Source organism: Dendrobates tinctorius, unplaced genomic scaffold (genome assembly GCF_039654945.1).
Source record: "Dendrobates tinctorius isolate UK_male_01 unplaced genomic scaffold, ASM3965494v1 ptg000057l, whole genome shotgun sequence".
Taxonomy (NCBI): Eukaryota; Metazoa; Chordata; class Amphibia; order Anura; family Dendrobatidae; genus Dendrobates; species Dendrobates tinctorius.
Genome location: NW_027361725.1, coordinates 216,721 through 240,349, shown reverse-complemented (window position 1 = coordinate 240,349; position 23,629 = coordinate 216,721). Strand labels below are relative to the sequence as shown.

Genomic DNA, 23,629 nt, shown 5'->3' with positions numbered 1-23,629 from the left:
TGGGAAAGCTGATGCCTTTTCTAAATGGCACTTGGGAGATGTCAATGGGGTCCCTTAGGTTGGCGGTGGCTGCCACCTGTACATCCAGGTCTTTATTGGTCTCGTTGGACCAGATGGAAATGCAACTGAAGGACTGGGTTTCCATGGATAGTATCCTGTCTTCTCCTCCCATGATCCAGGAAGCTGCAGCATTTGTCTGACGTGTCGGCGGACTCGGGTCAGGCTGTCCGCAAGGGCTGCGGCCCTCTCTAATGCAGCATGAAGGGCCTTGTGGCTAAAATGTTGGCTGGGTGACATCCAGGCCAGATCAAAGCTTTGCTGTTATCTCCTGTGAAGGAGAACACTTGATCGGGCAAGTGTTGTGCGAACTCCTTGGAGAAAGCGGGGGATAGTAAAAAGTAGTTCCCTACCCTGTCGGGTCCTTCCTACGGACGTTCCTTCAACAGAAAGAGGTTCAATCATAGAAGGTCATCTAGACATAAAAGTAGATGGGAAGATAAGAAAGAAAGGTAGAGGTTACATGTTTGGTTCCTCCTGGGATCGCAGGAAACCGCCCCTATAACTGCCGACCCAGGTGGTGTGGAGGCTTTCGGACTTCTACCCGGCCTGGTCTGAGATTTTGGATACATAACATCAGTGTGGGATTAAAATTTGAGTTCTTGGTAATATGTCAGGACAGGTTTATGGTAACTCCCATTCATTCTTCACAAGCAGAACAGGCTCTAGAGTAAAGTCTAGCAACTATGGCACAAGGCAGTCTTGGTAGAAGTTCCTGTGTCAGAAAGTTAGGGGGTTCTACTCCCCTCTCTTCCTGATATATATATAAAAAAAAAGGGGATGGTTCCTTTTGGACATTTATTAATCTGAAAGGTCTGAATAAATTCTTGGTAGTGCGTCCATTTTTTGATGGAGTCTGTGAAGTCGGCAATAAAGTTGCTCTTCAAAGGTTGCTTCATGGTTGTGTTGTCTTAAAGGTGTATTCTACCACATACCTATACATGCAGATCACCAGCAGTTCCTTAGGGTGGTGGTTTCACTGAGGGTGCGGTAAAACATTTCCAGTTTAGAGCCCTCTTTTGGTCTTGCCATTGTTCCACGGATCTTTACCATAGTGATCCGAGGTCATGGCCCATCACCGTGAGCAGGATGTCTTGGTGGTCCCCTATCTAGATGACTTTTTTTAATTGTAGGTAGTTCGGTCCGGCGCTGCACTAAGTTGAAAGGGGTGATGTCCACACTAGAAGAGTTGGGGTGGCTTGTGAATACCATAAAGTCACGTTTGGTGCCCCTAAAGTTGAAGGAGTTCCTGGATCTTGTGTTGGACTCTGAGATTCAGGAATGTCGCTTTACTGGGGTCTAAAGTAGACTGTATTCGGAGTCAGGTTCTGAAGGCAGTGACAATCCATCTATGATCCTTAGGGGGGTGATGTTCCTTCTAGGCTCACTCACTACTTGTATTCCAGCTGTTTGCTGCGCCCAATTCCATGCTAGGGTCTTAAAGAGAGATGTCTTACATAACGACCGTCAGCTTGGAGAGTACTTAGAAAGGAAATTCTCTGTCCCCCTCTACGATACAGTTCCTGCATTGGTGGTTGATTGTCAAACTTGTCCAAAGGGGTTCCCTGGGTAAACCATATCTCCCGGATTGTCACTACAGATGCTAGCCCCACGGGTTGAGGAGCTCCTTTGGGAGAGGTGTAGGTCTAAGGGGTTTGAACACATAGCAAGCTGGCTGGTTCGTCTAACCTAAAGGAGTTGTTGGCAGTAGAGTTAGCAATAAGACTGCTCCTTATGTTCTTACAGGGTTAACATGTCGGAGTGCTTTCCAACAGCCAGGTAACTGTGGCCTACTTCAACCACCAGGGCAGAATCCAGTCCAGTTCTTTGATGGAGGTGGCGAATCATATTTTTTTGATGGCCAAGACTCATCTGCTATTAACCTCCCTGCACAGAAGAGGAAAACATCTGTGTTGATTTTCCTAAGCTGCAACAAGCTCAGGCAGGGAGAATGGGTATTGAATTCCTGTCTTAAACCAAATTACGTGGATGTGAGGGTGTCCGTACATAGATCTATTTGCCAACAGAGAGAACAGAAGAGTGCGTTGGTTCTGTTCTCTAAACCCCAGAGAAGGTCCACATGTGGTAGGTGCTCTCTTGATTCCTTGGGATTTCAAGCTGCCATATACTTTTCCTCTGATAGCCCAGATTCCATTAGTATTTAGGAAGATATGAGATGACAGGGCATGTGTTATTCTAATTGCCCCTTTTTGGCCCAAGAGGCTGTGATTTTCCTGGCTTAAGATGTATGTCACCAATTTACATCTGATGGTGTGGAATTTGAGAGGGTGCTGTTAAGAGTAAAAGGGTTTTGTCATAGCTTGGTGAAACACTTTTACTTAAAAGTGGATAAGCATCCACTACAAAAATATTTGCCAGAACCTGGAGTAAGTTTCTGTCCGTATCGGGGGCGGAGATTGGAGGAAAGCTTTAGATGGGTCAAGTGTTGGAGTTCCTAGAGATGGGTCTAGCTACAAATGCCCTCAAATTCCAGGTGTCGGCACTAGGGGCCCTGTATAATTGTGATCTAGCAGGCAATTATTGGATAGCCAGGTTTATTAGAGTATCATCTAGGTCTAGGCCCATCCTTGGGCAGAAGTTGATGCCTTGGGACTTGAACTTGGAACTAACTGCATTGATGGAATCTCCATTTGAACCCTTTGAGGTAGCCCCAATAAAAAAATTCTTTCTCTCACAACTGCCCTTTTGGTTGCACTGACATCAGCCCATAGGGTTAGTGACATCCAGGTCCTGTTTAGACAGCCACCATATACGCAGTTTAAGGAAGATGGGATTATTTTAAAGCCGGAACCCTTGTATTTACCAAAAGTAGCCTCTAAGTTCCACAGACTGCAGGAGATTGTTCTTCCTTCCTTCTGTGCCAACCTCTTAAATCAAAAGGAGAAGCTCCATTTGCTAGACGTTAGGATGTGCCTAGTTAGTTATATTTCAATGACTGACCCCTGGAACAAAGAACTTTGTTTCCTTTCAGGGAGTTAGGAAGGGACTTGGCATTTCCAAGAGCACCTTAGCTAGGTGGATTAGGGAAGCAATTTATCTGGCCTATACAATGAGTGATGTGGCAGTTCCATGAGGGTCTGAAGGCTCATGTGGCAGCGTCCTGGGCTGAGAGATTGGAAGTGTCGATTTGAGGAGATATGGTCTTCTCCCTCCTCTTTTTCAAACATTATAGAATTGCTATGGGTACTTCCTCCTATCTCACATTTAGGAGGAGGGTTCTTCAGGCGGTGGTCCCTCTAATTTCCTTACGTCTCGTGGTGCTGTCATGGGAGACTGAATAAATGCTTAGTTACTTATCGGTAACTGTTTTTTGGATCCCACGAAGGCACCGTTATATTCCCTCCCTTCAGGTGTGGGTGAGCACTTCTTGTTGCTTTAGCATAGTCGCGTGTGGAAAATTATTTGGATACGAAATAATGTGTACATATTGCTACTAAACTGGGAGGTCCTCTCATGCTCTGTAATCCAACTGATGCGGGAGAGAGGCGCCGTCTTTTTATGTCTGTAGGTTTCATGTCCCTGAAGGGTGGATCCCCTCTCTCATGGTGCTGTCATGGGCTCCAAAAAACAGTTACCGGTAAGTAAAGCATTTTGCATTGTAGTTACAGCAGAATTATAGGAAATTAATTTTTTCACTAGACCTTTTTATATAATTTTGCTGCTGAAGAGCTTCTAACAAGTCCTCTTGTCACTCTGAATGATCTGCAAAAAAAGTTACAAATCTGTCAGAACTCATGCTCAATTCTGACAGCTCTTGCGGACTTTTCCATCAGTATTAGCAATAACAAGAGCAGTGGTTGTACACATCTCCACAGTATCAATAGGGGAGAAAGCAGGTAAAGTCTTGGGTAGAGCAGAGAAAATGAGCTGTAGAAAAGGAGGAAAACAGGAAATAAGTTCACTATAGATAGAAGCTGTTCACAAATCAAGTGAAGATGGTAGTATTAGAGTTAAGCAAATTTGTTCGCCTTGCTACAGCGGGAACCCGTATACATGGAGCGTTCCAGCTGATCTGCACCGCAGCTACATGTGTTGCGGCTGGGTCAGTCACAGCACATGTATGGAGAGCCTGTGTGTTGGGCTCTCCATGTTCTGAGACCCAGCTGCGACACATGCAGCTGCGGCGCTGATCAGCTGACACGCTCCATGTATCCGGGTTCTTGCTGTAGCTTATTTGATAAGGGCTATAGCTTGCCGAATAAGACTAGCTTCACACTTGCATTGTGTAGTGCTGCAGATGGCAGCCTACTTCCTTCTTTCTTCCTCCATTAAGCCCTGCCCACTGCCACACCTCTTCCTTCAGATCCACCTACGTCTGCATGCGTCCTGCGTACCTATTTTTAACATTGGATACGCAGGCCATGCAGGTTTACTGACGCATCAGCATGCGTCGTTTTGACGTGCCCGCCAACCAGAACAAAATGCAACAAGTTGCATTTGGCGCAGCGTTAAAACGACGCATGCGGATGCAAGTGTGAAACCAGCCTAAGCGGGAATCCAAATAAATTCGCTCAACTCTACTCTTGATAGACCCAGACCTCTCATTCATCTTAAATTACCTGGAGCAAACACTACCAGAAGAGAGAAGAGAACAAAAATCATTTTGAGCAAACTGCATCTCAAGCAGTCTGAAAGCGAGTGAATTATCATTCCAGACTGAAATTGTAACCATGGACATGATAAAATTATTTATTGATCGCCTCATTGGGGGAAACGGGAAACCATGGGTGTAGGAGGCTGACACCAGAAAAAAGGCTAACTCTGCTCCAGCAGGCTGCATCCACCAACTGGAAGCGAGGCAGACACTGGTCTGCAATCATACCGGTCTACTTTTTTTATTTTATTTTAATCATTTTTTTTTCCCTTGTTCCTTTCAAATACAGTCCATGACTACAGGCAACTGGGTGTAATTGGTCACCCTGTCAACCCACCTAGAGACCAAGTGAGCAGTGTGGTCTGATCCTTATTGTACACTCTCATGTCTGCCAGGCAGTACCCTGTCACCACCTCCTTCATAACACATCAAGAGTGTTTGGGGCTTCCGGGTAAAGGGACAACCAGACTGATCCTTGCCTTCTATCCATGGCACGCTCACCCACCATCGCGAGATGTGTGCAGGGAGGAAAGACATACCTTATACCATTGCCACCTGCCAGGAGATCCTGATAATCCAACACCACATCACTCAAAAGCAACCTACTAACACTGAACACCCATACGGTGAAAAGGGGGGGGGAATATACGGGTGCTGTCATGGGTTCCGGAAAAAACGGCTACCGGTAAGTAACCATGGTGGTTTTCCCTTCACCCATGACCGCACACCTGAGAGCTTTTTGGAGACTTCGAAACACCTTAGGGAGGGACCACCACTTGCAGCACCCTTCTACCAAAGGTTAAGTCGGCAGAGGAGGATAGATTTAATCTGTAGTGCTTAAAGAAGGTGGAAGGTGAGGCCCAGGTAGCCGCCTTACTAATCTGTTCAATTGATACCTCTGCCTTTTCAGCCCAGGAGGTCGCCACGGCTCTGGTGGAATGAGCCTTGATGCCGTCAGGAATCGGGATACCACTAGCTGAATAGGCTACACTAATGGCCTTCCTAATCCATCTAGCAATAGTCCCTTTTGAAATCCCATAGCCTTTCCTGGCACCCTGTAAAGCTACCGAATAGGGACTAAGACCTCCTCCACTGGCTAGTGAGATATGTATTCTACTAGAGCTCTCTTAACATCCAAACTATGGAATTTTTCCTCCCCAAAATTTTTTGGATTCTTGCAGAAGGGTGGGAGGATAATCTTCTGACCCCGATGGAAATCTGATGCTACCTTAGGCAGATAAGCGGGGTCTGTTCTTAACACCACCCTATCCTGAAAAACTTGTGTATAAGGTGGTTTTACCGAGAGAGCCTGTAAGTCGCTTATTCTGCGGGCTGATGTAAGGGCCACTAAAATGATCGTCTTTAAGGTCAGAAACTTTAGGGGTAGCTGGTGTAACGGCTCATACGGTTCACTGGTTTCCGACTCTTTAGCAGGGTGGCCACCAACCCGGGGGAGAACCCTCTATCCATTAAAAGCGACCTTTCAAATTCCACGCCGTCAGATGGAATCCTTTGACCTGAGTGTGGAATATTGGGCCTTGAGCTAGTAGGTCTGGGATTTCTGGCAGAACCCATGGATCGGAGAGGGACATTCTTTGTAGTAGAGAAAACCAGGGCCTTTTCAGCCAAACCGGGGCTATTAGAATCACCCTGGCTTGATCGTTTCTGATCTTTTTGACAACTGTTGGGATCAGAGCCACTGGGGGGGGGGGGGGGGGGAACGCATAAGCTAGTCTGAAGTTCCACTGGATGTGCAATGAGTCCACTGCCCATGGATTTTCCCTCGGGTTTAGAGAGCAAAACCTTTGTTTGCCTGTTGTACTTGTTGGCAAAGAGGTCTATTACTGTTTTCCCCCAAAGCTGCGTTATTTTATGAAAAATTGGGCGCTAAATCGGTCCTTCTCCTTGCCTCAGGGTATTGCGACTAAGAAAATCTGCCTCTGGTTCCTGCCCCTTTTATGTGTAAGGCTGTCAAGGAGTGTAGGTGTTCCTCTGCTCAGAATGTCGCTCGCAGCTTTCATTAGGGAGTATGATCTTGTCCCTCCTTGGTGGTTGATGTATGCCACTGTTACCCTGTTGTCTGACACGATGCGTACATTGCGACCCTGGAGTAGCGGAATGAAGTGATTTAGGGCCTTGTTCACTGCCCACAGTTCTTAGGTTGGAAGATGCCTCCATTTCTTGAGGTGTCCAGGAGCCCTGGCCTATGAGGCCCCTTAGGTGTGCCCCCCACCCCGAGGAGCTTGCATCTGTTAAAATCACATTTGTCTGTCTGTCCCACGGTATTCCTGAGGTCAGATTTGTACCGTCCAGCCACCAGTTGAGTCTCTGGTTTTTACGGAAAGCTCCAGCTTTCCTTCTAAGCGCCCTCTTAGCGATCTTTGTGCTGGTATCTCCCCCTGGAGTTGTCGGGTGTGAAATTGAGCCCACCTGACCGCTGGAATACAGGACGTTAGGGTACCTAGTACCCTTCTTAATGTCATACATGGTTGGTTTCGGGCCGCCAAGGCCAGATTCTGTACCTTCTCTATTTTGGACTCTGGGAGCAGACACGGCTGCCTTTCTGAATCCAGTATAAATCCCAGGAAGGTCTGTTTGTTTTTGGTTTTTTTTTGGGATTATCCACCCTAATTCTTGCAAGGTGTCGGTCACCCGGCTCAACTGTGCCGTGCAGTGGTCCTCTGAGCTGCTCACTATAAGGAAATTGTCGAAGTATGGTGGTATGACCGTATCGTGAATTCGGAGAAAGGCTGTCACCTCCGCTATGACCTTGGTGAAAACTCTCGGGGCTATGGTTATGCCAAATGGAAGAGCTTTGAACTGGAAATGCCTCAGTATGCCTTGGATGTAAAGCGCTACCCTCAAGTATTTTTGGTTATCTGGATGGATAGGGATGTGATAATATGCATCCTTTAAGTCGACTACGGCCTTAAAACAATCTTGATGTAGTAGCTTCACTGCCGTAGCTACTGACTCCATCTAGAAGGTCTGGTTTCTTATCCATCGATTGAGCCGTCTGAGAGTTATAATCGTCCTGAATGATCCGTTTTTTTTTTTTTGTTTTTTTTATCAGAAAAAGGGGTGAATAGAACCCCCTTCCTTCCCACCGAAAGGGCTGTCTCCTCTGTTCCATCGGGAACCTGTGGAAGCCTTTTTTCCTATCGCTTGCTTTCTCCAGGATATCGTCCAAGTTCTTGCCGAATAAGAACCGACCATTGCTGGGGAGAGAGCACAATTTGGCTTTAGACTGTAGGTCACCCGGGCAGCCCTTAAGCCATAACGCGCGTCTGGCAGCATTTGATAGTCATGCTGCCCTAGCTGTCAACCTCAGTCTGCCGAGGTATCTGCCAAAAAGCTGCTGCCCCGTGCAAGAGATACATATCTGCTAAAATTTTCTCTCTTGGTAACTTTGATGCCAGCTTCTCTTCTAACTGCTGCACCCAGATTATGAGGGAGCGTGCCGTGCAGGTGCCTGCTATCGCCGGCTTTAGTCCTGCTGTCGCTTCCCACACATGCCTCAAATATGAGTCTGCCTTTTTGTCCAGCGGGTCTCTAAGAACCCCTGAGTCTTCCAAGGGCAAGGCTGACTTTTTGGAAGACCTGGATACTGCTGCATCTAGTTTTGGGACTTTGTCCCATATCTCTGCATCCTTGTGCTCAAAGGGGTATCGTCTCTTAGAGTTGGACGGAAGGGCCCCATATTTTTCGGGTTTCCTCCACTCTCTCTCAATAAGCGCCTGGATCTTCTCGTTCACTGGAAAGGTCCGTTTTTTCGTCTCTTGAAGCCCCCCAAACATGAGATCCTCTAGGGTTTTGGCTGCCCTTTCTTCCTGTAGGCCCATTGTGGTTCGAATGGCCTTTTAGGAGAGCATCTGTGTATTCTACAGGGAAACATGGCTTACCCCCCGTGTCACTGTCTGAGGAGGATGTCTGTTCCGCCTGAGACGAGGCTGATGAGGTATCTGAGTGAGAGCTAGGGGGATTCTTCCTACTTTTCTTCCCTTTTTTTCAATAGGGTCTTAATTGAACCCTCCATTTCTGACCTGAGGACTGATATCAAATTGGCTGCGAAACTAGGCGCTTCCTCCGCCATGGTCCGCTGAATGCAAGAGGCACAGAGATCTTTCTGCCAGTCTCTTGCTAGGGGAGTTTTACATATAGCACAGTCCCTATTGTTCTTTTTGCTTCCTGCTTTTTTGGGCCTTTCCTATAGGGTAAAGCATACAACAGAGATTCCCTATTAACATAAATGCTAGCATTCACGAAGATCACTCACCACCCGTAATCAAGGGTATCTGACTTGGAGGCTGCGTTGGAGCACGTGACCTGTGCTCTCTGGACCTTGGGGATTCTCCTGATCTGCGGCTGGGGTGGCTGCTACTTGAGCAGCTTCCATGCTTGCCTGAGGGCTGTGAGGGAGGCAGAGACAGCGATCTCGTCTGCTCCGACTCCATTTTCCACAGTCTCCTATGCCGCTGGTCCCTGGTTATATGCAGCCTCCCAGTGGTGTCTCCTTCCCTCCCCCTGCGACCGCTGGCCAACCGCTTAAAAAAAGCCAGCCGGCGTCGCACCCGGCGCCATGACAGTCGCCCTGTGCTGACGTCAGCTGGTGCACCCAGAATCCATAGCGCCGCTGACGTCAACGGTTGGAAAGAGCCAGCGTCTCTCCCCTGCCACGGGGATCGAGATGCGGCGTGCGCGAGGGGAGGGCGGCGCGCCCACACGAGCCCAGTGGAACATCGGGGACTGTGCTTCCAGGACCCGACGGCCGGCGCTACAGGTAAGCGGGGACCGGGGACGAGCCTGGGTTCCTTTCTTTCTTTTATTTTTTCTTCTTTCTTCGCCCATGACAGGCACCGCCACAGTGGGATTCCTTCCAGGACAGGAACCCAACTGAAGCGGGGGAGAGGTGCTGCCCCTTATGTCTCAGTAGGTTCCTGTCCTGGCAGGGCGGATCCCTCTCAGGTGTGCTGTCATGGGTGAAGGGGAAAGCCCTCTTTCTATCCGATGCCTTCCTGGTGTCCCAGCAGTCAACAGCACAGGTCTTCCTGAACCAGATCCAATAGGTTCTCCTCTGCATGACTGGCCACCCCCACCTGGAATCTCTGAAGGATAGATCCGTCTATTGTATTGTCTGCTCCGCCCCTTGAGGATGGAATCTCTACTGAGAGGGCGTCTATATAATCCTTTGCTTGGTAGACATCCTGGATGCTTACCTACATTCATCTTTCCAGGTCACCAGAGATTCCTCCGGTTCACGCTTCAGGACTTCCATTGCCAGTTTACAGCCCTTCCTTTTTACCTAGCCACCGCTCCTTGGGTCATTATAGAGATTATAGCTGCAGTCATGGCTATACTCTGCACTAGAGTGATTATATCCATTCCTTATCTGAATGACTTTGTTATCAAGGCACAACATTACCAAGACTGTTAAGAGTGTCTTCACCTTGTCCCAGCTGGATCAACAACAGATCAACGTAGCCTGTGATCATGGCCCAAGGCATATTTTTCCTAGGTATGGATTTCAAAATCGTTCGTTCAAGGGTCTTTGTTCCCAAAATAAAGGTTTGTCTGTCTTCTCAAGGTTCAGACTCTGAGAGCCTTCCCCTTGCTCTCTGGCACTGCATGAAAGTGTTGATCAGGATGGTGTCAGCATTGAATGCAGTTACATTTGCTCAGTTTAACACCTGTCCTCTTCAGCTAACGCTTCTTCCACACTGGCATAAGTCTATCACATCCCTGGATTAGCCTATACACACACACACACACACACACACACACACACACACACACACACACACACACACACAACTTGGTATGTGGCGATAATCAATCTTCTCACACATCACCTGGAGGCTCCTGTATAATCCAGACCTTTTCCCAGGTTCCCCTCTTCCACCAAAATTCAGTCTCTCAGTTTAACTGCCTGGCTGTTTAAAGCCGCTGTCTTGAAAGCCTCAGGGTTCAACTCATTCGAACTATTATCAAAGCGAGAAAATGGTCTTCCTTCCTCATATACCATTGCACTTGGAAAGCCTTTTTTTCAATGGTGTGAGACTGATCCGGTCGCGTCACTGTCCTTTTCTCTTCCCTTCCTCCTGACTTTTCTGCAGTCAGGCTTGGATTCTGACTGGTCTCTTAGCTCTCTAAAGGTGCACAACCACCCGCCATGAAGTTGTATTGCAGCTCTGCAAGGCCGCCACTTGGTGTTTGGGCCATACCTTTTCCAGGTTCTACAGAGTTAACACCTATTAGTTGATGTCGTCCTGAGCAGGAAGGTTCAGCTTGGAGCCTTGAACTCGTCTTAAACTCTTGACTATCTGTTTCTTACCACCCTAGGGTCTGGTTTAGGATGTCCCATGGCTGAGTCCCCAAATGAAGCAATAAAGAGAAGGATATTGGGTACTCGCCGTAAAATCTTTATCATGGACACTGCACCCACCCTTAGTTGTGTCTTTTGTTGGTTTAAGTTTTTTGTCTTTTAGCCATTTTTCTCCTTCTTACTGCTTTCTCATGAACTGATTAACTTGTTTTCAGTCGATGGGTGTACAGTGCTGGAGATGAGTTGGCCATTTGTCAGCCTCCACAGCATACACCTATGGTTTCCTGTGTCACCCCAATGAAGGCTTCCAGGAAAAGACTTTAAGGTGTATGCACAAAATCTTGTTTTAAATTTAATGTTTAATGTTTTAGTTTTCCATTTTGCTTTTTTTAGGTATATTCTCATTAGTAAACCTACTTCATGGACGCATAAACTGAAAGAAAAGTTTGTTGAGGGATTCTGCTCTTTATTAAGTGTTTTATCCTGTATGCAGGTAATCTTAACAAAATCTTACTAATGAACTTTTTTTTTTTCTTTTTTTTTTTTTTGTTCCCCCACCCCCTTTATTCCATTTAATGGAAATTGTGCAAATTTTGCATGTCTTCTTGATATGCCACATTTGAATGCATACAGCTGCATTGTAGAGCTAGGTGCGCCAGCTGCAGCTCTTGTTCAAAGAAACTTGGCACCTATATTTTATGTAGTTAACCCCTTTCTGACATCTCATATACTATCCCATCCACGGTACCCTGGCCTGTATGACCGGGGACTGGATAGTACGTCATAACGATCAGCTGCGCGCCCCTGGCACATTAACCCCTGGCACACTATGATCAAACATGATCGCAGTGTATCGGGGTATTAGGGAAGAATCGCACAGGGAGGGGGCTCCCCCTGAGACCCTCAAAGCAGCGCAATGTGCTGTGCTGCTCCGAGGGTATCCTCCCTGCAGGCCACTGGATCCAATATGGCCGCGGGGGGCCTGCAGGGAGGCGGCTTCCTCAGTTCCTGCTGAGAACAAGCACTGAGAGCCTGTGCAGCGCCTGTCAGATCGCTGATCTGACAGAATGCTGTGCAATCTGTAAGATCAGCGATCTGACACTTTATTGTAATGGCCTACATTGGGACCTTATAATAAAGTGAAAAAAAGTGTAAAAATTTATTAAAATCCTAAATAAACTCACTAATTCTTTTCTTTTTGGAAATAAAACCAAAAACAAAAATACACATTTAGTTTTTCCGCATCCATAGCGACCTGCCCTATTAAACTGTCCCACTAGTTCACCCCTTTAGTGAACCCCTTTAAAAAAAAAATAAAGGCAAAAACCTATACTTTATTGTACTGCCGAACAAAAAGTGCAATAACACGCAATCAAAATGACATGTATAAATAAACATGGTACTGGTTAAAACGTCATCTTGTCACGCAAATAGCGAGCCGCCATGCGCAAAAAAATATATTGTAGCTCGCAGAATAAAGCGACGCAAAAATTTTTTTATAAAAAATTGTTTTTATTGCACAAAAGCGCCAAAACCTAAAAAAAATAAATGAGGTATCGCTGTGATCGTACTGACCCGAAGAATAAAACCGCTTTATCAATTTTACCCCACGCGGAACGGTGTAAACGCACCTCCAAAAGAAATTCATGAAATGCCGGTTTTTGTTCATTCTGTGTCCCAAAAATCGGAATAAAAAAAATCAGTCACGTGCCTGAAAATGGTACCTATAAAAACGTCAACTCGTCCCTCAAAAACAAGAAAACCTCACATGACTCGGTGGGTCAAAATATGTAAAAAATTATAGCTCTCACAATGTGGTGATGCAAAAACTGTTTTTTACAATAAAAAAAGCGTCTTTTAGCGTATGACAGCTGTCAAACATATAAACCCGCTAAAAAAAAAAAAAAAACCCTTCCCTTCCAAGCTCTGCCATATGCCCAAACAGTGGTTTACCCCCACTGTTAAGGTACTGTCACACTTAGCGATGTACCAGCGATCCCGACCAGCGATATGACGCGGTCAGGATCGCTGGTACATCGCTAAGTGGTCGCTAGTGAGCTGCCACACAGGCAGATCTCACTAGCGACATCGCTGGGGAGGGGGGTCGCTACTTACCTGTCACACCAGGCGATCCTGCGTCCTCCCGCCCGTCTCCACGCGTCGCTCATCCTCACAGCAGGAAGCGCCACAGGAAACTGACAACGAGAAACAGTCCTGAACGTTCTCGTGCGATCAGCGATAACCAGTCGTAGGTAAGTATCAGACACAGAGATATCGCTAGCAATATCGCTATAACGTCACTAGTTATAGCGATATTGCTAGCGATATCTCTTAGTGTGACATGCCCTTAACTCAGGACAAATTTGCACAAAAACTTTTGGAGTCCAATTTCTCCTGTTACCCTTGAGAAAATAAAATATTGGGAGCAAAAATATAAATTTTGTAGAAAGAAATATTATTTTATTTTTATGGTTTTACTTTATAAACTTCTGTGAAGCCCTTGGGGGTTCTAAGTGCTCATCACACAGAACTTCCTTGGGGGGGGGGGGGGGGGTGTCTGGTTTCCAAAATGTCATTTGTGGGGGGTTTCCACTGTTTAGGCACATCTGGGGCTTTCTAAATGCAGCATGGCATCTGATCTCAATTCCAGCCAAAAAAGTCAAATGGCGCTGCTTCCCTTCCGAGCTCTGCCATGCGCCCAAATAGTCATTTACCCCCACATATGGGGTGTTGGCGTACTTGGGACAAATTGCACTAACTTTTGGTGTCCTGTTACCCTTGGGAAACTAAAAATTGGGGGTGAAAAGATCATTTTTGTGGATAAAATGATTTTTTAATTGTACGGCAGTACATTATAAACTTCTGTGAAGCCCTTGGGGGTTCAAAGTTCTCACCACATATCTAGAAGTTCCTTGGAGGGTCTAGTTTCCAAAATGGGGTCACTTGTGGGGGGTTTCCACAGTTTAGGCACAGCAGGGGCTCTCCAAACATGACATGGTATCCTATCTGAATTCCAGTCAATTTTGCATTGAAAGTCTAACGGCACTCCTTCCCTTCTGAGCACTGCCATGCGCTGAAACAGTGGTTTCCCTCCCCCACATATCAGGTATCAGCGTACTCAGGACAAATTGCACAATAACTTTTGCAGTCCAATTTCTCCTGTTAACCTTGGTAAAATAAAAAGAAAATTGTACCTGAAGTAATTTTTTTTGTGGAAAAAAGTTAAATGTTCATTTTTATTTTTTTTTTAAACATTCAAAAAATTCCTGTGAAGCACCTGAAGGGTTAATAAACTTATTGAATGTGGTTTTGAGCACCTTGAGGGGTGCATTTTTTAGAATGGTGTCACTTTTGGGTATTTTCTATCATATAGACCCCTCAAAGTGACTTAATGTGATGTGGTCCCTTAAAAAAAAAAAAAAAGAGAAATCGCTGGTCAGCTAGGCCATAATCATAAACATTAACAGAAATAAACACTTGAAATACATCACTGTTGGTCATTACAATCTAATATGAGCTTTACTTTTTGTATCGAAGACCTAAAATAACTTTAACTTTTTGATATTCTAATTTTGTGAGATACACCTTTATATATCCACCAAACAACTTTTCATATAACCTCAATCCATGCAGCATAAGCCACTCTGACAATTAGTGCTAACAAGGACCCATTTTATATATGAGATGGGAGTGCACAGCTGAGAGCCTTAATGCAGGAAAGCTTCCAGGAGCTCTCTACTGAGATTAACACCTGCACTGCTGAAAAAAACATGTTATGTTTAATATGAAAGTGAAGTGCTTCTAATCAGTGCAGGAGGATAAATTGGAAACTGCAGTCTTCTGGCTCCTCTGTTGTGGTAAACCGGTGACACGCTTAATAGATATGCATTAGATTATGCTTTAGACATTAAATGGCTCAGGATTTGACTCGGGTGAAATCTGCATCGGAGGTCACCTGCGTTTGTTATGCGTTTTTTCATTGTATGTGAGGTTTTTTTGTCACTTGAAATAAAGCTAAATGAAATTTGGCTTCTGGGAAGGAAAAAGTGATTTCCTGTTTTTAGATATATTGGGGGGTATGTGCACACGGTCACTAAACGCTGCATGTTGGACGCTGCGTACATCCACAATGTCCAACCTGCAGCGTCCAGCTGTTACAGCATAGTGGATGGGATTTCAAGAAATCCCTTGCCCACTATACGTGCAGCGGTGCCTGCGGCTTACCTGTGGAGCCAGACATGTGGCACATCTTTCCTGACCACAGCGTGTCAATTTATGTATCGGAGACGCTCTGTATTCGCTGCGTAAATAACCCATACACTTTCATGAGATGCGGTAAAACCGCATTATCTTCCTACTCATATGCGTATTAAGTGCAGGAACGCAGCTTATTATGCATGTGTACTAATTTACATAATGGTGAATCTTGTGACACAGGTGGACGTACTTGACAAGAAGTGGAGGAAAGCAGAGAGTTCCCCTCCTTTATTAGATAATTAAAAAAAAAAAAAAATAGCATGGGGGTCCCTCTATTTTTGCTAACCAGCAAAGGAAAAAGCAGACCGCTGCAGCCTAGTATTCTCAGGCTAGCGAGGCCCATGGATTTTTGATCCTAGTGAATAGGATGAGCAGAGACTGGGGAGAGGTTTGCTATCAAACCTCTTCCATCTGTCAGTTTATGCAAAAGAAGTTTAATGGTTGTCTTGGATGTAGTCCATGAAAAGATATTTAAGGGGTTGTCCACTACTAGGAAAACTCCTCCTTAAACTAAATGTTCGGCTGCAATTAAAGCCTATACTCTCATCATTTGCCAGTGTCGACACTTGCTCTCTTCTCCATGGCTGTGATGTGGTGTTGTGCACCCCGCGCCCAATCCGTGCTGGCGTCACTGGTTCCACCTTCGGAGAAACTGAACTTGAAGAGGAAGCCAGAGATCAGCTGCAGCCCGAACTTTCTCTTCATGTTCAGTTTCTCCAAAGGTGGAGACGGTGATGTCAGCGCTGATTGAGCACTGACTGCTGACACCACTGGAATGGGAGGGGAGTATGGGTTTAATGATCTTATCGGGGCTGAACATTTAGTTTAAGACTGGATTGTCCTAGTAGTGGACATCCCCCATTAAATAAGAGAAACTCAAGTTTTAATGGTAGGGTCATATGAAAATTGTGTTTATCAGGGAACAATCCCAAAATAAATGGAAGGCGCAAATCCTTTTGTCAGGGAACATCTCCAAAACAAGAGAGAAAAAGATGAGTCTAGCTTGTGTGGGAGCTCTGGAGTGTGATACCAGAAATGGGGGATCATGTATTGGCTTTCTTTGAAAGTGATACAAGAAGCTGTAATGGATGTTCATAACCAAACAAGTCTCCAATCAACATCACTTATTTTTACCCAAATAAATAATTTTCCCATCTGGGCATTTAAGTCTGACAAGAGTCATCAGGGTTTTGTAAAATATTCTATGTCCGTTATTGAACCTTTTGAGGGGCCATGTCTACAAAATCGTTGAAAGGGTGTTAGAATAGAATCCTTCAAGCTGGGAAACAGGGTTGAGGCAAAATGCCTAATCTTCTTAACTAGAATTTTATTTTTATGATACACAACAAAAACAAACATAGCAACAGGTTCAAAAGAAGAAAATGAAATGGTAATGGGTCGCCCTCCCAGGGCTGTGGGGTATTCGGTACCGGACCCGTGTTGGCGGGATGTGTCACAGCAGCGGGGACCTGGTCCGTGACCCTGGGCGCCCAATTAATAGGGGGAGTTTGAATGGTGGAATGTAGTTAATGGAATAGTTCGTGATGCCACCTGTGGTGTTCGGCAAGTGAGATGTTAAGCCTACGCTACTTGCAGATCCTTTGGGGCTGGTGGTGTGTTGCAGCTAAGATGGTGAAGCTCCCCACAGGTGAAGCTGTTGCCCCAGGGCAGTGTAGATGTGGAGTTAGAGGAGAGAGGCACAAGCAGTGTAGAAGCTGGAACCCAGATGTAGCAGTGCTGGGTGTGTTGACGCAAGAATCAATGGAGGACACCAGGGCTTGTAGTTCCAAAGCTTTACTCAGTCTGTAGTACACATAGGTGCCTGCCTCCGTGCCGTGTCCTCCGGGTCAGGGACTCGGTCAACCTCCAGGCAAGATGGAATGCTCCTTTCCAACGCTCCGCCAACATGTGCCTTTCTGAACGTCTCCTCTATAGCGCCTTTAAGTGTGAAGTACTCCTAGTACTGAGTTACACTGGAGTTCCTCCTGAGAGATGTTTCTAAGAACTCTACTTGTACGGAAGACAGCTGTAGCCTGCTTCGGGGACTCCTCACTCCTGAGTCCCAGCTCACTATCCAAGTTGCTGTTGTGCCCCCAAGTCTGAGATGGGAGTAGTGCATTTACAGCCCACTACTCCACCGGTGTCTGCTGCAGAACCATTAGTGTCCATACAACCTCAGGGACCGGGCCCCGGCCTTGCGCTTAGAACTTCTAGGCAGGTTTCTTCCTCTAACCCACGTCTATGGTTCCCTTTTACTCATTCGTTCCGTTCTAATCTCTCTTATGGAAGATCAGGTTTCAGTTCAATGTCTTTCTCCTTCTTTCCTTTCCTGTGCCAGCAGACCCAGGTCACTGAGGTCTGCTGCAGCACCTCCTTCCTCCATCCCTCTCTCAGGGATCTTCTTTCCTCACTCCTCTGAGTGGCTTCCTCTCCCAGACTGACCTGTAATCCTAAACATTCCCGCTCTTTCATGTATTCTAACTCCACCCGCCTCCCAGCACGTTTCGTGTTCCAAGCAGGGAGCCACCAAAGGTGCTCTGCTACCCTCCAAGCAGGGAGCCGCAATGTGGCTTTGCTGAACTACTGTTGTGTGGGGTGCAAGTGTTGGAGCATGGTCAGGAGCCTCCAACTTGCCTGGATGGTGGGGCACCACACCTCAGGAGGAGGTGCAGTACCTCTGTGGCGACTGAGCCTCAGGGGAGCCACAGTAACTACTGAAGTAGAGATTTGTGTAGTAACATGAAAACAAACAACTCTATACAGTATCAACGGTAGTTTGCAAAAGACAATTGACAACCTGTTAAACTAACAAGGAGAAGAGAAAAGAAGTAATGTTTATATGAACTGAGGACAAATCACTAATGCAGACTTGGTATGTACTATGAGGGCTTGCCATTTAATAGTGGGGGCTCTATCATAATTTCCGTGATCAACAGTTAGACATATTGTTTTTAATAGTAACAATTTGAGATGCCAAGAATCATCGATCACACATGGGCCCCGCATCACCAGCACAAGTTAGATACTCCCAGGAACCATTTATGCAAGACCGAAGGAACACCATACCATCTAGATACTTTTTTATAAATTGTTTCTTGAGCTTTAGTGGCTATATTAGATTGGAGAGATGGAAACATTTATACCATTGTTCTTTGTGAAGATTTGATGGATCTCCCGTTTCCCACACCTTACAAAAAGTGGGAAGCATATCCAGATCACTATTTAGTAGAAGCTTATAGATATTGGAAATTGCATGCGCAGAATTAGTGGAAGCCATACGTAGGGACTCAAACGAAGAAAGGGGGTGCACCCCATTCTAAATGATTGGCAAATGTAGAGAAAAAATGCCCTAGTTGAAGTATATTCAAAAGAATATCTTGCTTTCTGTGGGCAATCACCTAAAATGGATGAGAGGGAAAGCAATACACACTCAGAGGCCACATGATACAGACGCAAGCAGTTTTTCTTGGAACTACCCAGAAAAAGGCTTGAGGAGACCCTGGATGGAAACTTTGGGTTATCTGTTATTGGGGATAACAGTCCTAATGGGTCAGTTAGAATTCCCTTTATACTGGGAATGTTGACATTTTGGAGTGTTTGCCTGAGACTAAATGGAATAGGGATGTTTCAGGCCAAAATAGGCCAAGTCCATGGTAGAGTGGAAACTGATGTACGACAAGACTCATAGGCCATACGTACCCACAATTTAGATTCTCTACAGTGCAGAATATCTAAGATTCTTGCATGGGTGGACACCAGATAATATTTTTGGCTGTCCGACAAACTTATACCCCCAAAATCCCCCCTTCCAATCTGGACAAAAATCGACCAAAGTTCAAGTCAAACAATTCTGATAAATCCGCTGAAATAATGTTGCCCAAGTAGTTAATGATTATTTGAGGGCTATTTAAATGGAAAATTAGTTCTCCGAACATTCACCATTTGCAAGGGTAGGGAAATGCATAGGACTTCAGATTTTTCGAGATTGATATTAACCCCTTTCTGCCATTAGACGTACTATCCCGTCCATGTGCCCTGGGACTTAACTCCCAAGGACGGGATAGTACGTCTAATGCGATCAGCGGCGCCCACGTGGTGAGCGCCGCTGATCGTGGCCGGGTGTCAGCTGATTATCACAGCTGACACCCGGCACAATGTGTCAGGAGCGGTCACGGACCGCCCCGACGTGTTAACCCCTTGTACACCGTGATCAAACATGATCGCGGTGTACTGGGGATTAAATGGAAGCATCGGCAGGGAGGGGGCTCCCTCCGTGCTTCCCTGAGCCCCCCACGGCAGCGCAATGTGCAGCGCTGCTGCGGGGGGACTCCTTCCCTACAGGCCTGTAGGGAGCTGACTTCCTCACTGCCTGCAAAGCGCAGGCATGAGGAAGTCTGCAGAACTGCCTGTGACAGATTGCTGATCTGTCACAGTGATCTGTGATGTGACAGATCAGCGATCTGTCACAGGACAGTGATGTCCCACCTGGGACTATGTAATAAAGTTTAAAAAAAGGTGTAAAAATTTAAAAAAAATCGTTAAATTAGTAAAAAAAAAAATCCCCCAATAAATTCATTTTTTGAAAATAGAAAAACAAAGCAATAATAGTACACATATTTGGTATCGCCGCGTCCGTAACTACCCGCCCTATAAAACTGTCCCATTAGTTAACCCCTTTAGCGAACCCCTTAAAAAATAAAAATAAAAAAACGAAGCAAAAAATTATTTATTATCATACCACCGAACAAAAAGTGCAATAACGCGCGATCAAAAAGACGCATATAAATATCCATGGTACCGCTGAAAACGTCATCTTGTCCCGCAAAAAACGAGCTGCCATACAGCGTCATCCGCAAAAAATAAGTTATAGCTCGCAGAATAAAGCGATGCAAAAATATTTTTATATAAAATTGTTTTCATTGCAAAAAACCGACAAAACATAAAGACCTAAATGAGGTATCGCTGTAACCGTACCGACCCGAAGAATAAAACCGCTTTATCAATTTTACCGCACGCGGAACGGTGTAAACACACCCCCCCCAAAAGAAATTCATGGAACGCTGATTTTTGTTCATTCTGCATCCCAAAAATCAGAATAAAAAGCGATCAAAAAATGTCACGTGCCCGAAAATGGTATCAATAAAAACGTCAACTCGTCCCGCAAAGAATAAGACGTCACATGACTCGGTGGGTCAAAATACGGAAAAACTATAGCTCTCAATATGTGGTGACAGCCGCCAAACATAAAAACCACCATAAATAGTAAATCAAACCCCCCGTTATCACCCCCTTAGTTAGGGAAAAATAATAAAATAAAGTGTTTAATTTCCATTTTCCCATTAGGACTAGGGTTAGGGCTCAGATTGGGGTTAGGGTTGGAGTTATAATTGGGGGGTTTCCACTGTTTGGGCACATCAGGTGCTCTCCAAATGCAACATGGCGTCTGATCTCAATTCCAGCCAATTCTGCGTTGAAAAAGTCAAATGGTGCTCCTTCCCTTCCAAGCTCTGCCATGCGCCCAAACAGTGTTTTACCCCCAAATATAGGGTATCCACATACTCAGGACAAATTGCAAAACAACTTTTGGGGTCCAATTTCTCCTCTTACCCTTAGGAAAATAAAAAATTGGGGGCAAAAATATCATTTTTGTGGAAAAAAATTTTTTACTTTCACGCCCAGGCGTTATAAACTTCTGTGAAGCACTTGGGGGTTCAAAGTGCTCACCACACATCTAGATAAGTTCCGTGGGGGGTCTAGTTTCCAAAATGGGGTCACTTGTGGGGAGTTTCAATAGTTTAGGTACATCAGGGGCTCTCCAAACGCACATGACACCCGCAGACCATTCCATCAAAGTCTGCATTCCAAAACGTCACTACTTCCCTTCCGAGCCCCGACGTGTGCCCATACAGTAGTTTTCTCCCACATATGAGGTATCAGCGTACTCAGGACAAATTGGACAACAACGTTTGGGGTCCAATTTCTCCTTGTACCCTTGGGAAAATGAAAAAATTGGTGACTAAAAGATCATGTTTGTGGAAAAAATACGATTTTTTTATTTTCACGCCCGGGTGTTATAAACTTCTGTGAAGCACTGGGGGGGTTAAAAGTGCTTACCACACATCTAGATAAGTTCCTTGGGGGGTCTAGTTTCCAAAATAGTGTCATTTTTGGGGGGTTTCTACTGTTTTGGTACATCAGGGGCTTTCCACACGCGACATGGTGTCCGATCTCAATTCCAGCCAAAAAACGTCAAATGGCGCTGCTTCCCTTCCGAGCTCTGCCATGCGCCCAAATAGTCATTTACACCCACATATGGGGTATGAGCGTACTCGAGACAAATTGCACAATAACTTTTAGGGTCCTGTTACCCTTGGGAAAATAAAAATTGGGGGTGAAAAGATCATTTTTGTGGGAAAAAAATGATTTTTTAATTGTACCGCTGTACGTTATAAACTTCTGTGAAGCCGTTGTGGGTTCAAAGTTCTCACCACATATCTAGATAAGTTCCTTGGGGGGTCTAGTTTCCAAAATGGGGTCACTTGGGGGGGGGGGGGGGGGTTTCCACTGTTAAGGTACATCAGGGGCTCTCCAAACGCGACATGGCGTCCGATCTGAATTCCAGCCAATTTTGGATTGAAAAAGTCAGACGGCGCTCCTTCCCTGCTGAGGTCTGCCATGCGCCGAAACAGTGGTCCCCCCCCCACATATCAGGTATCAACGTACTCAGGACAAATTGCACAATAACTTTTGCAGTCCAATTTCTCCTGTTACCCTTGGTAAAATAAAAGAAATTGAACCTGAAGTATTTTTTTAGTGAAAAGTTAAATGTTCATTTTTTTTTTTTTTTTTTTTTAAATATTCAAAAAATTCCTGTGATGCACCTAAAGGGTTAATAAACTTCTTGAATGTGGTTTTGAGCACCTTAAGCGGTGCAGTTTTTAGAATGGTGTCACTTTTGGGTATTTTTCTATCATATACACCCCTCAAAGTGGTTTCAAATGTGATGTGGTCCGTAAAAATAAAATGGTGTTGCAAAAATGAGAAATCGCTGTTCAATTTTTAACCCTTATAACTTCCTAACAAAAAAAAATTTTGGTTCCAAAATTGTGCTGATGTAAAGTAAACATGTGGGAAATGTTACTTATCAAGTTTTTGTGTGCCGTATCTCTGTGATTTAAGGGCATAAAAATTCAAAGCTGGAAAATTGCGAAATTTTCGCCAAATTCCCATTTTTTTTCACAAATAAACGCAAGTTATTTGAATGAAATTTTACCACTAACATGAAGTACAATATGTCTCTAGAAAACAATGTCAGAATCACCAGGATCCATGGAAGCGTTTCAGAGTTATTACCTCATAAAGGTACAGTGGTCAGAATTGTAAAAATTGGCCCGGTCATGAACGTGCAAACCACTCTTGGGGCTTAAGGGGTTAAAATTGGACCAATTACTAAAACGTGCCAGCTCAGACATCAGGCAAGGAAGCGTAGTATGAGGATCAGTTAAACTAAATTAGCAGGTCATCAGCAAATGCAGAACACTTTTATATTTGTTACCAACTCATAGAACCTACTGACCTAACGGAAATAAATGTTTACATGAAGAATCAAGTAATTTTTTAGCTTCTAATCTTGCTTTAAGAAGATCTGAGGGTTGCAGTGGAGAGCACCTTTTTTATTAACTCCAGATTAAGTGACTCTCTGTAAGGCTAGTTTGATTGCCTGACCTCTGTCTCTTTTTATTCGGGACCCATGTTTGATAAGTACCCCTCTAAGTACACACTTGAGGGCTTCCAGTTTAATTGTGGGGGCTGTATCATTTCCATGATCAACAATAAAGTTGGATATGGAGGCTCGTACATCCGAGGCACATAATGTATCTAACGCTTTATTGAGACTCCAAGACCCTGATGTTTTGATAAGGGATGGTACTTTTAGTGAGCAATATACAGGGGCATGATTTGACCAAAGTATGTTACCAATACTAGAATCTGAAAGCTAAGGTAAGGCATTTTGTTGGAGGAGGATTTAGTCTAACCTACTATAAGAATCTTGCGGATGGGAGTAAAACCTATAATCCTAATCTAATGGGTGCTGGAACCTCCAGATGTCTTAAAGCTGCATTCTCAAAAAGGCTCTCCTGATATTCTTGATAGCCGCATAAGAGATGTGATCTACCTTGTAGAATTATCTAACACTGGATCAAGAGTAACATTTACATCTCCACAAAATATTACGGCACCCTGGATTAAGGGAAGGGCATTATCTGCTATGTTATCAATGAAATTGGCATGATACTGATTAGGGGTATATACATTTATGATTGTAAATAACTGGCCACTGTTATTGAACACTAAGTTAATATACCTCGCTTCCTTAT

The 23,629-nt window shown here is 44.9% G+C and overlaps 1 protein-coding gene across 3 annotated transcripts in view; it reads left to right on the top strand.

Moving 5' to 3' along the window:
* Window positions 1-23,629, top strand: part of UBR1 (ubiquitin protein ligase E3 component n-recognin 1) — a 361,652-nt gene that overhangs the window by 137,770 nt on the left and 200,253 nt on the right. For all 3 annotated transcript variants that reach the window (XM_073577633.1, XM_073577632.1, XM_073577631.1), the window contains exon 13: window positions 11,388-11,487. In XM_073577633.1, coding sequence (XP_073433734.1) covers window positions 11,388-11,487 — 100 coding nt within the window. The remainder of the gene's footprint in view (window positions 1-11,387; window positions 11,488-23,629) is intronic.